The following is a 15429-nucleotide window of genomic DNA, read 5'->3' as shown; positions in this document are numbered from 1 at the left end:
TTAGTAGCCTCGTGCCATTGGAATCTTACTATGTATGTGTACAAAGGTGTAACCCGCCTAAGGGTATGGGAAAACAGGATTGTATAAATACGGGTACTACTTATGTGGGAAATCAGACATCTTGTAATCAAACAATTGATATTAGTACAACTAGCAGTTGGGCAAATTCAACCAGCTGGCCAGTTCCAGAAGGAAAAGGGTGGTATTGGCTATGCAATGATACAGCCCGTAAGGTCTTGCCCGAGAACTGGAAGGGAACTTGCACTCTTGGAGCAGTAGTCCCCAGTATGACAGTACATGATGTAGTGCCTCGAGGTTACTTGAGAAATCATATCTGGAGAATTAGACGAAAAATTAACAATCCATTGATAGAGAGACACACCGCTTTTCATAGTTTTGTTCGATGGTTTATCCCATGGTTAGGAGTGAATGAATTGGAAAAGGCGATAGTTAATATTTCTGCAATTATAGAGAAGTTAGAAAACAAAACTCTGGATGCTATAAAGGCTCAACAAGAAGAGATATCTAGATTATCACAGGTAGTATTACAAAATAGGATGGCCCTAGACTTGTTACTGGCCGCTCAAGGGGGAGTCTGTACAGTAATAAATACAAGTTGTTGTATGTATGTGGATCAGAGTGGAAGGATCTCTACCGACCTGGAAGAAATATGGAAGCAGACAAGGGTCCTACATGAGATCAGTAAAGATGATCTTTCATGGAGTTTTAGTGAAATATGGAATAAGTTAACCTCCTGGTTGCCCAATTTCCAATGGTTGAAACAAGTGTTCATTGCTCTAATCACATTAGTAGTGTTAGGAATATTTGTGTGCATGTTGTTTAGATGCCTGCTTTGTTGTGTTACTGTAAATAATGAAAGTATCTGATGCAAAAGAATTTGCATGGGAAAAGAAAAGGGGGGATTGATTAAGGAGGTATTGGGGAGGCATTGGGGAGGCAAGGACAATCCCCAGACATGGACTGTATATCTCGAAACAAGACACTGGAACTCATGATAAGGAAGCGGCAGACGGACAGAGAAACAAATGTAAGGACTATAAATCTCAAAACTGGACACTGGAATTCATTATAAAGATACAACAAACGGAAGAATTGGCAACAACCAGCTCTCGCAATTAAGAAACGTGCCAATTCAGCAGATTCCTGACCAAAGGTGAAAAGTACACTGTGAGGAAGACTCGGGGTCTTCCTCCCAAAGACCCCTGCCCACAATTCTTGGGAGGCTCTACACAGGCGCAAGGTGCCAAGGTGCCAAAAGGCTAATTAGCATGAGAAGCGAGGGAAGGCGGGGATAGGTAATGCATATGTATAGGCGCTTGTAGAATATTGATAGATTGATTGTATAAATTCAAGACTGCTTTCCGCTTTGGGTATGCACGATAGGTGGAGAGATCCCCCGTGCATCCAGCGCTGCAATAAAGAATATACCACTTAAAGGAATTTCGGCTTCGATCTTTGAATCAGGTGCCACTTTTTGGTTAGGCGAAGTCAGCATTGATTTGTGACCAGGTGGGGGAGGCGGGGGGGGCATGCACTGCACATTGCTTTTGTTTCTGCTTTTCTTGCTATGCACTTGGAATTCTGTCTGAGAGGAGACGGTCTGTCAAATGCTTGCTTCTGGAGCCTGAACGTGAATGGGAAGTTAAGTGTAGGACTTAAGATGGGCAGCAGCTGGAACTGTGGATGATGCTGTTTATCATTTGCAATGAAACTTAAATTTCTGATGCTTGAATTTTTTAAGCTGTGGCTGATAGATGCTGAGAGCACACACCTGTCTGGGGCAGTGCTTTTCAGGTGTAAGCAGAGGAGCAGCCACTGCTTGCAGTCACTGTAGGATATGTAGATATAACCAACTTTTATTTATATTTTTTTGTTTTAGTTTGGATCTTTTGATATCTGAACTCCGAAGGGGCGCTATTTTTGAAATTCCTGCTAAAATGGCCTCAAAATGTATAGTCTGATGAAGAAAGAGGGAGAAACAATGCTTAAATGCTCTGCTGCTGTTGTAAAAAGTGTAGAAACTTTCCTCCATTTCCCCCCCCCCATGCCTTTGCCATCCTTTTATTGGCTGTATTTGTGTATGTTTAATGAAAGCTGTTGTATGGCTGCAACTAAACTTAAAACTGACGCTTTGTCTTGAACGGAGGAGCCCCGTGTGCGGCACGCGCCGGGGATCATCCACGTCCCGCCGTCGCCCTGGCGCAAGTGGCCTCGGGGGTTGGGGGATGTGCGCATGCGCAGGTGGGCCGCCTTTGACGCCAGCCTTCGACGCCATTTTGGGAGAGTGTGGTGGCCGCGGGTTGGTCTTCGGCACGGAGCCTCCTCCCGCGGTGCCCGATCCAGGCGGCGCGGCGATGTCGAGAGGAGGCAGCGAGACGAACGCGTATGGGCGGGCCGTCGTCTCGGCAGCCTCAGGGTCCTATACGGGCCGCTGCTCTTCCACGTCAGGGCTGGGCGGGCGAGTGGAAGAGCCGCCCCGCTATACCCTGGGCCTGCTGCAGACGCCGCGGAGCGCGGCGGACAGCACCGGCGACTTGTCCAGCGGCGGGGCGAAGCCGGGTAGCTCCAGCGGCGCGGGCCTTCCTGCCAGTAGTAGCAGGGTGAAGCTGCCGGTTCCCGGGAGAGGAGGTGGGGTGCGGTGCGGTGTTACTATCTTTATCCGGGTCTTTATCCCTATTCCGTTTATTTCTGTGTCTTCTGTTTGCCTTCTTGAGTCGAGCTTCGGAAGATCCTGTACGATCGGTAGGTAAGAAGGTGTAGCACTGTCACTTCATCTTAGCCAGGCTCTTCTGTGTTGAGCGTCAGAAGAACAGAGGTGTTCATCACTCTTCTTTAAATAGACGTTATTTTTTGCCTAACTTTTTGGATATAGCTCCTGAAGTCTTTTCTGGGCCAATTTCAGTGGTTTGAATGTCACCACAGTGGTTGCTTTTACTAGAGGCCTACCTGAACTAGTCGGTTACAGTTTTTTTGTTTTTTTTGCCTAGTCTTTGGAATTGGTAGAAGTGCTGCTATCCTTCGCGTGCCCTAAGAATGTTGTGGTCCTGCAATATTATGCTGGTGTTTGTTTTCCTTTAGATAAAGCTGCTTTTACACCCTTTTGCTGCCTCTCTCTAGGGACAACACCCCTGAACAGCTGCTGCATACTGTACATATATGCATCAAACACTTCATAAGACTTGATCCTACTAGCAGAGTCTCTGTCATGGCAGGCTGGAAAAAGTGTCGTTTTCCTTCAGTAGAACTACTCAAAAAGAACGGGGCATTTACTGAAATGCATTTTGAAGTACATATGTCTCTGTTACCTGTAAATAGGGATGAAGGTAGCACATGGGTTTTTAGTAATTGGTACATGATGGGTGGTGAATCCAAAACAAATAAACAAAAAAAAAACCAACAAAAACTTGTGATGCTAATTTGAGTAGAGCAAAACTTATTTATTGAATATATTTTTGTTAAATATTTGTGGGTGGTTTGGATCCTCTGGTCTTTAGAACTACCTTTTTCACCACGTTATGCTAGGTTCAGTATATTCAACATCAGTAGCTCTTCTGCTGAACGTCTGAGTGAAGTTCTGCCAAGATCTGAGCGTGTGATAATTTTAAAAATCATCTGTATGCATTGTGATGCAGATTTGTCTACTTTTTAAAAAATAAAATTACAGTCTGATTTAATACTGTCTGCTTTCAGGTGTATCACAGTGACAACTTTGTAAGATTTCTTGCAAATAAATATGGTAATGTAAATATTTTTATACCAATCGTGATAAAATATCACATAGTTTATGGTTCATTTAACAAAAATCGGTAAGTACTTTGTCTTTTAAATCAATTTTAATGTAATAGAACAGAAATATTTGGGTTTGTATGCCTCTTAATACCTGGAATTTCTAAGTGGAAAAACTCTTACTCTATATATAAATATATATAAAGTAAGATAAATATATATATTAAATCTTAAGTAGAAATTGCGTGTGTTAGATTACCAATGTAATGTTGTATTTACTCATATCAAGAGAACTGGAGATAAGTAAGATACCTGTACTAATTTACTGAAATTAAGGAGTGATTTGAGAAAAAGATATATTGCAGGATTTTAAAAAATATAAGTCAATCTTAAGATACATCTGTAAAAGAAACCAGACGACAAATACATGTATAACCTAGGTTACTATATGAGTTGAACTCCATGAATTCGAAGGGAGGTAAATTCAAAGGGAGGAAATTTTGAGCTTGGTTATTTATTTTCTTTTACTGTCCTCTCTTAAAAGGAATATTTAGCTTTTTTTTTTTTTTTTTTTTTAAATATATGTATTTTGACCTTTTTGAACATTGGAATTTTCATAAATGCAACTGTGTAGTTTCAAATACAGATTTTAAAACTGATGGGCAAATGTGAGATAGTGTTGAATATTACAGCATTCTTTCATAAATCTAGAACTCAGAATTTGAAATTATGCATTGTAAAATGACTTATAGTTTCAGTTCAGCAATGTAAACAAGGATTTTTGTTGCTACTGCAGCTACAGTCATTGTGGAAAATAATTGCGTCAATACCAGCTGGTTTCAAAACAAACTAATTTTTATTTAATTGCATACTTCTACTACTGTATAGAACTTTTATAGAAAGATATTCATGTGTATTATTTGGTTATCTTATAGTAAGAAAAACGAAGTTTTCTGAAGTGTACATGTATTCTGAATAAGAAGTGACACAAATGTTCTTTTAATTTAACTGATAGGCAACGTAATGTGTCTGCTCTCAAAAGGTTTTTTTTTTCTTTCCCCTCAGAATCTTATCTTGGTGACAGAAGTTCTTGTGCAGAAAATGGTAGCATGTTGAATTTCACAAGTTCTTCTGCGCAAGGCCTGAATAGCACATGTATAGGAAAATTACCCCTTTCTGCTAGTAGATCTGTTTGCAGAAGCCGTACCCCTCATATGGGATATTCAGGTAAAACTGACAGTTCTTAAAGGAAGTAGTTTAACGTGTATCTCTAACATTTCATTAAACACGCTTTATTTTTTAATGTGATTATGGTGAGATACGTGAAGATTTTTAAAACACAAAACATAATGTTTCTTGTATTACAGAAAGTGCAAAATACTATTTTAGATACTTAAGATGTCTTGGCATTGCAAACTCCTGTCACGTAGTTTGCATTCATGTATAAGTTACCAATGTAGTTAAAATCAAGATTTTTTTTCAAGCTGTACAACATTCAGTTAGTCTTGTGGACGTGTTGGTTTCTGTTGTGACTGAACTAAAGAGTGTTTTTTTTCCAGGGTTCTTTTTAGGCTTGTAATGCATTGTACAAGATACCATGAAGTAATTCTTGAGTTTCTTCATGCAAGTTTTGTGCATTTTACGTGGACATCTCCAAGAGTATAGAACATTAGATCTTTAAAAGAACACTTTACACAGTAGTTCATTGGGTGGATGTTTTTAAGTGCTTACGAACAGTCATCTTACAGGGTAACGGTGCCTTGTGTCATGGTGTATTTATCTCGTAGTGCTGAAGTAATGGTATTCAAAGTTAGTCCTTTCAGTCTAACCTTTGTCAGTTCAATTACTAATGATTATTGATGGTTATTTAATGGTAACTCTGAAAACTAGTTAAAAAAAAGACTGATTTTTTTAAAGAGTGATTTTTCAAACATCCATCTATTCCTGGTAAGATTACAAATTGGGTCTTCACTCGCAACTGAATTGAATTACTTCATTGGACAACTGAAGTAACATGAAGTTTGTCATTTCCTTCAGCTGTTGTGAATCCATTTTTTTTTTGGTGACTACTTCAGGAATTGGAGACCAGAGTGCCTGTGACTTTGAAACCCATAGAGCAGATTTCTCTTTCATCTTTATGCAGCTTAACAATTAAACAAAACTGTATCTTCAGTCTCATTTTACTGTGCAAGCGTGCGTGCGTATATGTTTGCATGTGTGTGTCTATACAATTGTTTATATTTGCTGTGTTGTATGTGAAACTCTTGACAAATCTTTCATTAATCTGTATTGGAGAAAGTGTATCTAAAATAGCACATTAGGAAGAACATTGGTCACTGCATTTTTTTTTTTTTAAGTGTCACAAGCTAACCATCTTCCAAATAAAATTTTTGTAATTACCGTACTTAATTTAGAAACTGTCATCATCATCACCTTTAGTTGCCATTAAAAGAAGAGTAATAACTGTGATGGGGGAAGTCACGAATTGTCCTGGGTAGGACATTCAGAATAACAGTTACATTTTTGGTAGGCCTCAGGTGAAACTTTGCAAGAATGCTGTTGCTGACGTCTTGTGGTCTACAGAACATAGGTAGAGTAAATGAAGGATGAAGACTCAGCTGTGTGCAGCATAAAAGATTTTTAATTTTATTACTAATGCTCAGGTGACAGCTAGTTGCAGATCAGCCTTTTAATCGTCAGTTTCTAGATAAACTCTGATTCTGCTTGCTTTTTGAGATTCCATGTAGGATTAGTTTTGGTTGTTGGGGTATAAACTGGGTGCACCTAGAAGAAAATGGCAGGTTTGGTATATTACGCCTTCTGAGCAGGACTGTTCTGTTCTGAGAATACTTACATTCCATTGGTTTTTGAGAGCTAATTCTGTGAAGAACAGAGGAAGGTAATTGTGGAAAAGAATGTAAATGATTACCATGAAACAGATACAGATTATTAGTGTTTCAGATCAATCAATATGTATATGGTATCAAAATCCAAGACTGTTTAGGTGTTTTTATATAATTCCTTGTATATGCAAGTATCTTTCTTATTTTGCATATGTTAGACTTAGTAGTTAATTAATAATTGCATCTCTTCTGAACATTTAAATGAATTCATGAGGAATTAGTATGTAAATAATCTGTTCTACTCAGCTGTGGTAAGGTTTAGTTTGTCACCTATCTGAAAGTTAAGAAGCTTGAGATCATGAAGCATCTGCTTTTTATGGAGTGGTAATTATTTCAGCATTGATTGCAAGTTACACTTTAGCATTTAAAAATTTGTTTCAGTTTCTTATTAACTGCTTTGGTGAAATTAATAATTGTTCTTTGCATCTGGTCTTAAAAGAATTTCACGTTAAAAAAAAAGGTATAGCTACCTTATCTCTACAGCATTTTCGAGTATGAACAGCGTAGTCTCACAATGGTTGAAAATATTGGAACAAAAAAAAAAAATAATAATAATAATAATAAGTTTCAGAGCTACAGGCTGGGAGAGGAATGGTTGGAGAGCTGCCAGGCAGAGAAGGACCTGGGAGTGATGGTGGACAGTTGGCTGAATATGAGCCAGCAGTGTGCTCAGGTGGCCAAGAAGGCCAACGGCATCCTGGCTTGTATCAGAAACACTGTGACCAGCAGGGCTAGGGAGGTGATCATCCCCCTGTACTCGGCTCTGGTGAGGCCACACCTCGAGTACTGTGTTCAGTTTTGGGCCCCTCGCTACAAGAAGGACATCGAGGTGCTTGAGCGGGTCCAAAGAAGGGCGACGAAGCTGGTGAGGGGCCTGGAGAACAAGTCCAATGAGGAGCGGCTGAAGGAGCTGGGCTTGTTCAGCCTGGAGAAGAGGAGGCTCAGGGGCGACCTTATCGCTCTGTATAAGTACATTATAGGAGGCTGTAGCGAGGTTGGGGTTGGCCTGTTCTCCCATGTGCCTGGTGACAGGACGAGGGGGAATGGGCTCAAGTTACGCCAGGGGAGTTTTAGGTTAGATGTTAGGAAGAATTTATTTACTGAAAGGGTTGTGAGGCATTGGAACAGGCTGCCCAGGGAGGTGGTGGAGTCACCATCCCTGGAAGTCTTCAAAAGACGTTTAGATGTAGAGCTTAGGGATATGGTTTAGTGGGGACTGTTAGTGTTAGGTCAGAGGTTGGACTCGATGATCTTGAGGTCTCTTCCAACCTAGAGATTCTGTGTGTGATTCTGTGTGTGAAAATGTTAGTAGCTTCTCCAGTCAGATCTGAAAGGATGTAAAACCACTTTGCAAATGGGGAACAAAATTAGTGGAGATGCTAAGAGAAGTACTGTATTTGTATTTTTGATCTTTCATAGATTAAAAGAAATGCAGTGTACCAGAGAAAAAGGGCATAACCCTTGTTAGTTAAATCTCTTACTTAGGGAGTGCTGTAACTTAGCACTTAACAGCAGTGCTTCTCAAGTAATGGAGCTTAATGTGGTACTGGGAGACTCACTATCAGATAAGACATATTGTTGCACAAAGGGAAATCAGGGATTAAGTGGTAGCATCAACTCATTTTGCCTGACTACTTACCTCCCAATCCTTACTGCAGATAATACCTCATCTCTGAAACTAACTGCCTCACTTTTTGGGCTTTAGGCACAGAAATATTAGTGCTAGAAGATAAGAGTTGCATTAATGTTTTTAATCAGTACTATTTAAAGTTCAGTACAGTATGAGGAGTTGTGGGAGTAGTGAGATGAAAGAATGTGTTGAAATAAGCAACAGGACAAGAGGAAGTGGCCTCACGTTGCGCCAGGGGAGGTTTAGGTTGACTATTAAGAAAATTTCCTTAACTGAAAGGGTTGTGTGACATTGAAGCAGGCTGCCAAGTGAAGTAGTTGTCACTATCCCTGGAGGTATTCAAAAGATGTATAGATACTATGTGGTGCTTAAGGACATGGTTTAGTGGTAGACTTGACAGTGCTAGGTTAACGGTTGGATTTGATCTTAGAGGTCTATTCCAAGCTAAATGATTCTATGATTCTGGGAAGTTTGGCTCCAGTCAACTATACTTCATTAAACTGTAGTTGATCACAAATTAGCTTCGCAACCTTGTTTCAGTGTTCCGGTTCAGTCACAGCTTGCTCAAGCTTGGAATGTTGAAATATGATTCTACGAGTATAAAGAGGTGGGTTATAACTGAATATATGCAACTGTTTTACAGTTACATCCTCATCTGCAGTCTCTGCTCATACCACTGCATCAGTTATTGTAGCTGTAGTAGAGGGAAGAGGCCTTGCCAGAGGTGAAGTAGGAATGGCCAGTATTGACTTAAAAAATCCTGAGGTGATATTATCACAGTTTGCAGACAATACAACTTATGCCAAGGTATTGTTGCATACTTAATTTTTGTATATCTTACAAGCTGACTACTGTGGATTGCTTGCTTAAAAAAGCTGAACGATCAGAAATGAAACGTAGTCTTTAGAATAAATTTCTCAAAAGCGAAAGTAACAGGTTTTAGAAAATTTGCAATATTTAACATGTCTCAAGGGCTACTGTTTTCTTTAATATGCCTCAGATTTTAGATCAGGAGAGAACATTTTACAAAAGAAAAAAAAATCCTTCCATAAAGAGTAGTGTGTTCAAACTGTGTGAGAGTGAGTTGCCTTTTGTTGAAGAGTAATTTTTTGTGTAATTTTTATGCTTGTTCACCTTTCCATTGTTATGTGTCCCCTCTTTCATATCTTAATTTTGAAGCATGTAAAATACAGGCTTTTTTTTTTTTCCACATTTCTCTCTTGACAGTTTGTGGATAATTACATAAATGAATCTGACAGACATGCTTAATGATGTTTTTTCTTTATTTATTTGCTAACAAATAGAAGAGCATGTAGTATTCTTTAAATCCCTACAGCAGGTATGTATCACAAATTAAAATGAAATTTTATTTAAATATGGGCATTTTGAGCTATATTGAAAGAGAAAAAAAAGCGAGACTGAGAGAAAGTATACGAGGAGGTTAGAACAAAGCTGAAAACAATTCTTAATCAAAAGATTAATGTTCAGACCCATTGCATTTCTTTGACTTCCAGAGCTCCATTAACTTTTTATCTGTAAAGGCAGAAAGCCAACAGCTGTTGAAAATAAGGTCCTTTTCCCATCAGAGCCATGGAACAGAGTTTTGGATATTTATCTCTTGCTTCGAACACAAGTATATTTTTGTGTTCAAATAACAGGGGAGAGAGAACCTCTAATTTTTTTAAATATAGTTTTATGTATATTTTTGTATATCTACAAATACAGATAGATTTAGTTTATTAATGTAGAAGTTAGTAGAAAGTTAAGTAATTACTTACAAGCCTGGAACTGTGATTTTAAAATATAAAAATTCTATAGTACTTTATTGCTGATACATTAAAGTGTAGAACTGTTTCAGATTATATATGGATTTTTATTGAACTATTTGGATTTTTTCTTTTTCAGGTTATTACTAAACTCAAGATTTTAACACCACTGGAAATAATAATGCCAAACACTGCTTGTGATGCAGGGAACACAAAATTGTTTGGTTTGATAACAGAACATTTCAAGGTAGCTGGTAAATTTTATTCCATGTTTTAGAGCTCTTGTTAATCTCTTTTATATGATTGTTGAGTTCTGTCTTCCACAACTTCTGAAGCCTTAAATGCAGTCATATTTTGCATGTTTTCTATGATTTCTGACCTTTTCTATGCTATTTTTTTTACCATGGTAAAGAATTACCCAAACACAGCTCCAGCACTGCTTGTTCTAATCCTTAGAATTACAGAGATTATTACTGATTAAAGCAGTATTACTGATTAAAGCAGAAAATTTTGAAGTTGCATCATTGAAGTAATTTTAACAATACCAAACCTAGGAAGGATTCAGAGATGAAAAAATCAAGTATTTTCCTTTCCTCCTATTTCGTTATTTTTTACTTGATAAATAGATGGGCAAATACATCACTGAATAGGAGGAAGAGTACTCACAGGGTGAGATGAATTAGTATATGTATTTTATGAGTATTAAAACCTCAGAACTGTAAAAGCTTTACTGTGTTTCTACTTGACTTATTTCCATGTCTGCACTGTTGATGGTTTCCTCACGTAAGACCTGCTTACTGGCTTCCCTCCTCTTTTTCTTGCGTAAATCATTCACAAGTTACACACATGCATTTATATTAGCCTGTACATTTTTATTTCCTTTTAACCAGTGAAGGCTTGATAACGATCCCTTGAGCTTAAACCTTAGAAAGCGAAAACTACAATTTCATTGTCAGCATCAATGCAAGTATTCAAATAATTCTTCCCTATAAGTCATTAATTCAATCCAGGGTTAAACTCAGAAGTTTGAGTAGCTAGTTCTTGAGAGGAAAAGTTGTATCCAAGAGAAACCCTCTTAATTTTTTTCAGAATCTGGTGTATGAGCCTTTTTAACTGTACTAAATAAAAGAGAAAGATAGATGACTGACAATAGTATGACTTGCATAGGGAACATGTAAGCAGTCATGACAAGACTTTTGTGACTTGCCTTCTGCTAATAAACTGCACTGAATACTTCTGTAAAGACAGATTGCTGAAATCAGTTGATATATTTTCATGGAAACACATACCTCTAGACAAATAGAGAAGCCTATCTGATGAAATATTCACTTTAGCTTTTCAACCCCCCCCATCTTTACAGAATGTGACTTTCACAACTGTCCAAAGAAAATACTTCAATGAAACAAAGGGATTGGAATATATAGAACAGTTGTGTGCATCTGAATTCAGCACCATTTTCATGGAGGTTCAGTCAAAGTATGTATAGATAAGGAAAAAACACAGTGTCCAGATAAGTTTTTAACAGCTTTTTACAAATCTGTAGCTTGTTGCATTCTTGAAAGTTAGAAGGTATTAAGAGTTTTTTTATTTTACCTTCCAGTATTTCTGATGTATCCAGAAACTTAAATAAAAAGACTTCTTTGAGCTTTCACAACCTTCTGCTTTTCCCTTTTCACTCTGTCCTTAACGATACACCTTAACAGCTATGATTGCATTTCTTTTTGACCTCAGCAAGTATTTTCCTTGTAGCAGCCATTTTCAGTAATGATACTTTGTCCTGAGTCTTCATTTGAAGTCATGTGTAACCGCTAAACTATGTATGTGCACAATGCTAGTTATATAATATGGATTATTAAGTGTACAGTGACTCAAACATTCATGAATACTTGATTTACATGCTTGTATGTGCACTTTATATGGATAAGTACAAACTTAAAATATATTGCTTTTTCAGTGCTCGCAATGCCAGTAGTTGTAAAACAGCAGAAGTGTAAATGTGATTTCTATAGTGCACAACTTGTTTTGTTTTCTTTTTTCTGCTGGTTAAATAGTACTATTCAAAATTCATTAAAGATTATTTCTTTCCAAGGTACTACTGTCTTGCAGCTGCTGCAGCTTTGCTAAAATATGTTGAGTTTATTCAAAATTCTGTTTATGCTCCTAAATCACTCAAGGTGCATTTCCAAGGGAGTGAGAAAACAGCTATGATAGATTCATCATCAGCTCAAAATCTTGAACTAGTAACTAATAATAGAGATTCTCGGTAAGAATATTTAAGTTTTCAAATTACAATTTTATAACGTTGTATTTCACCAGATGTCCTTGATGTGTCTGTCAAAGAGCTATCCATTACATTTATTTCTTTATGACAGAACTTACCATTCAGAGTTTTTAAGAACATACAGCACAGACAATTCTACAAGTGAATTGGAGGAGAAGGTATTTTCTCTGTTGGATCCTTACATCAAAGTCTATATTTTATTCAGAATTATAAGTGATGTTGATGCAAATCACAGATTGTAGCAATGTAAAAGCATCATTTCTGCAATAAGTTGAATATGTTGGATTAAAATGTCTAGATTTTACTCATTTTACACAAGGCAAATAACCTAGACTGGAAAGGTTGATTTGTTTTCCTTTAGCTATAAGGAATAGAGGCAAACGGAGTAAGTTCTATAATGGTGGACATGTGTGGTACATGTGCGCACTTGGTTGTGCAGTAGTTCTTCCACAATGAGAACCATATTTATAGCACTTTACTTTGCTGGCAGTTACTTGTGTTAGTCAGAAGAAGCTGCAAGGCTTCCCTTCTCCATACTGTTACACTTCTAGTCAGAAAGAGGAAAAACTCAAATTGCACATTGTAGCCTGTCAAGGGATCCACTTCTGTTTAGTTACCACCCTGACAGAAAAAGGGGAGCCTGGAGATTTCTCGCTCTACAGGTGTCACTCATAAGAGCTTTCCACTTGAAGAGATGTTGTCCTTGCTCTACTGCTGCTGCTCCTTTTTTTTCCCCTTCTTGTGGGGATCACAAATTACACTGGTGGTTGTATTGTTGAGAAGAAATGGGAGGTAAAGTTTCTTTCTTTTCATCACTCATCCCCTCTTTTTCTGCTCGGTTACTTCATTTGTAATTGCAGGAGCCAGCTGCTCTGAGATGGGTACCTTAGAGCAGTATTCTCTGAAAGCAGCTCCTAAGTCCACAGGTGGTTTTGAGACAAAGAAAGCCCAAGGAGGAACTGAGCAGCAGTAAACTGCTGTCGGCTACTCTTTCTTTAGCAGTATTTTTGCAGCCATTTTTGCTGATCCACTGGCAAGTTTGAATTGGGCCATGGGCAACTATTTTCGTTACACAGATCTTACTTCTAAAGCCTGAGGTTAGATATCATTGTATCAGATATTAATGCCTGAAGTTAGACATCATTGTATGAGATATTAACAGGTAAAAGTTACTAGTAAAGACACACACCGGAAAGACCTAAATCAAGTTCTTATGCCAATGTTAATTCAGTAGGGGCTTATCTCATTATTTGTATCATATAGGGAAATGAGTCCTCAGAATTATAATTGTTTAAAAGTATGTAATGTTGATAGTATCCCAAATGTGGAGCTCCTCTTTGAATTCATTCAAGTTTCGTCATGAGTTGGATGTGTAGCATGTAGAAGTCAAGAACTTGAAAATAACTTTTATAAAATTTAAGCATGTTATTTGGCTCCTATATTGACTGGAAGTCAGTTACTTTTAAAAGAAAACAAAATCGTGTCTTTTTTAACTCTTATACCTCTAAGTATATTTAATCATTCTCATATATGTATTTTAACGAAAATCATCTTATCTCTGGTAATATTCTCCTTTTGGAGGTTTTGTTTTGTCCTAAATTCAAGTAGTTCCATTGAGAGGAAAAGTGTGAACTGAAGTAGTAATGGTATACTACTACAAAAAAATTAAGAAATACTGTATACAAATGTATTTTTGTGCTTTGGGAAATGATGTAATGATGGCTAATGTTATATTATATTCCATCTTAATTCCTGATCTGCTGTTGTTCATAAAATAAACATAGTGAGTAGGGAGGCGCTAAGTACCCCAAAACTAAGCCTCAAATTTGTAGGATACTTTTAACTAGAAATGTCATTTGATGTTTACCATCTTTACTTTTGTGAGTGTATTATTCTCATGTATTTTGTTTCGAAAGGAATGGTCACACACTTTTTGGTGTCCTAAATTATACTAAAACTCCAGGTGGAAGTCGAAGACTCAGATCCAATATCCTGGAGCCACTAGTTGATGTGGAAACAATTAACACAAGACTGGATTGTGTTCAGGAATTACTCCAGGATGAGGAGCTGTTTTTTGGTCTTCAAGCAGGTAGTAGTTTATTTTTTAATACATAACAATATTTTTCTTTTAAAATACTTTTTCTAATCTGTGAAAGTATATGATATGACTTAATCTGTTTGAAAAGTATATTATTCTGGTTTGTGAGGTAATATTTTTATAATGGACTTTTTTTTTTAAGTTATATTTATTGAAATACACTGACATTTTTCTTGACTATTTTTCTAAGAAATGTGAACTTATCTGATAAAGTGCATAAAAGTCAGTAAGCCAGTGAGGTGTGGTAAGTGTAGTTATGACAAAATAATTTAGCTAATTTTTTTTTTTCTTTTGGTAAATAATTTATGAAAATAGGACAAAAGGAAAACATTAGTGTAAATATTACTAAGCAGTTACTTGCATTTTTTAAAGAAACAGATTTTTAATATGATCTTATTACAATGACATTTAAGTTTCTGATCTGTTTACTTTTGTTTTGCAGTTATCTCAAAATTTCTGGATACAGAACAACTGCTTTCAGCTTTGGTACAAATTCCAAAGCAGGATACAGTATGTTTCAAAATATATGTTAGATGATCAGTTATCTGGATATAACATGCAATATACAAATGTGATATATATAGATATGAAAAAAGGCTGCACCTTAAAAATCGACTAATGTTAACATAGATTTAGATTGTATCTTATTTTATAGCAGTTGAAGGTTCTCAAAGGAGAATGTTAGGAAAATTCAGGTTTGCTGCAATGTTTCATCTTACTTCATGCAAATTAAACTTCAGAAGTTTTCAATCATTCATCACTCCCCACATTTATTCTTCATAAATGTACATACTACCTAATAGTGCTAAGATAAGAAGGAATTTTCACATCAGCATGAAAGAAAAAACTGTATAGCGGAAATACGGTCTTTTATTTTTGGAGGTTAATACAGTTTTTGATAGCCTAAAGAAAACAATGCATTTTTCTTACAGGAAATTCAAAAAATAGTGAGTTTTCATGTAATATAACTCAATAGAAATTACTACTTATAACCTAAAAAAAAA

At 36.9% G+C, this 15429-nt stretch overlaps 1 protein-coding gene across 2 annotated transcripts in view; it reads left to right on the top strand.

The window, feature by feature from the left end:
• The window catches only part of MSH4 (mutS homolog 4), a 37687-nt gene that overhangs the window by 5149 nt on the left and 17109 nt on the right, over positions 1-15429 (top strand). Inside the window, exons 2-8 of one of the 2 annotated variants that reach the window (XM_068690887.1) lie at positions 1486-2649; positions 4813-4974; positions 8924-9087; positions 10186-10293; positions 12221-12309; positions 14244-14416; positions 14868-14935. In XM_068690887.1, coding sequence (XP_068546988.1) covers positions 2109-2649; positions 4813-4974; positions 8924-9087; positions 10186-10293; positions 12221-12309; positions 14244-14416; positions 14868-14935 — 1305 coding nt within the window. In that variant the 5' untranslated portion in view covers positions 1486-2108. Of the gene's footprint in view, positions 1-1485; positions 2764-4812; positions 4975-8923; positions 9088-10185; positions 10294-12220; positions 12310-14243; positions 14417-14867; positions 14936-15429 lie in introns of both variants that reach the window. The other variant, XM_068690886.1, reaches the window with a different exon arrangement.

Source organism: Anas acuta, chromosome 8 (assembly GCF_963932015.1).
Source record: "Anas acuta chromosome 8, bAnaAcu1.1, whole genome shotgun sequence".
In the NCBI taxonomy this organism is placed as follows: domain Eukaryota; kingdom Metazoa; phylum Chordata; class Aves; order Anseriformes; family Anatidae; genus Anas; species Anas acuta.
This window is presented reverse-complemented; position numbering and strand designations above follow the sequence as displayed.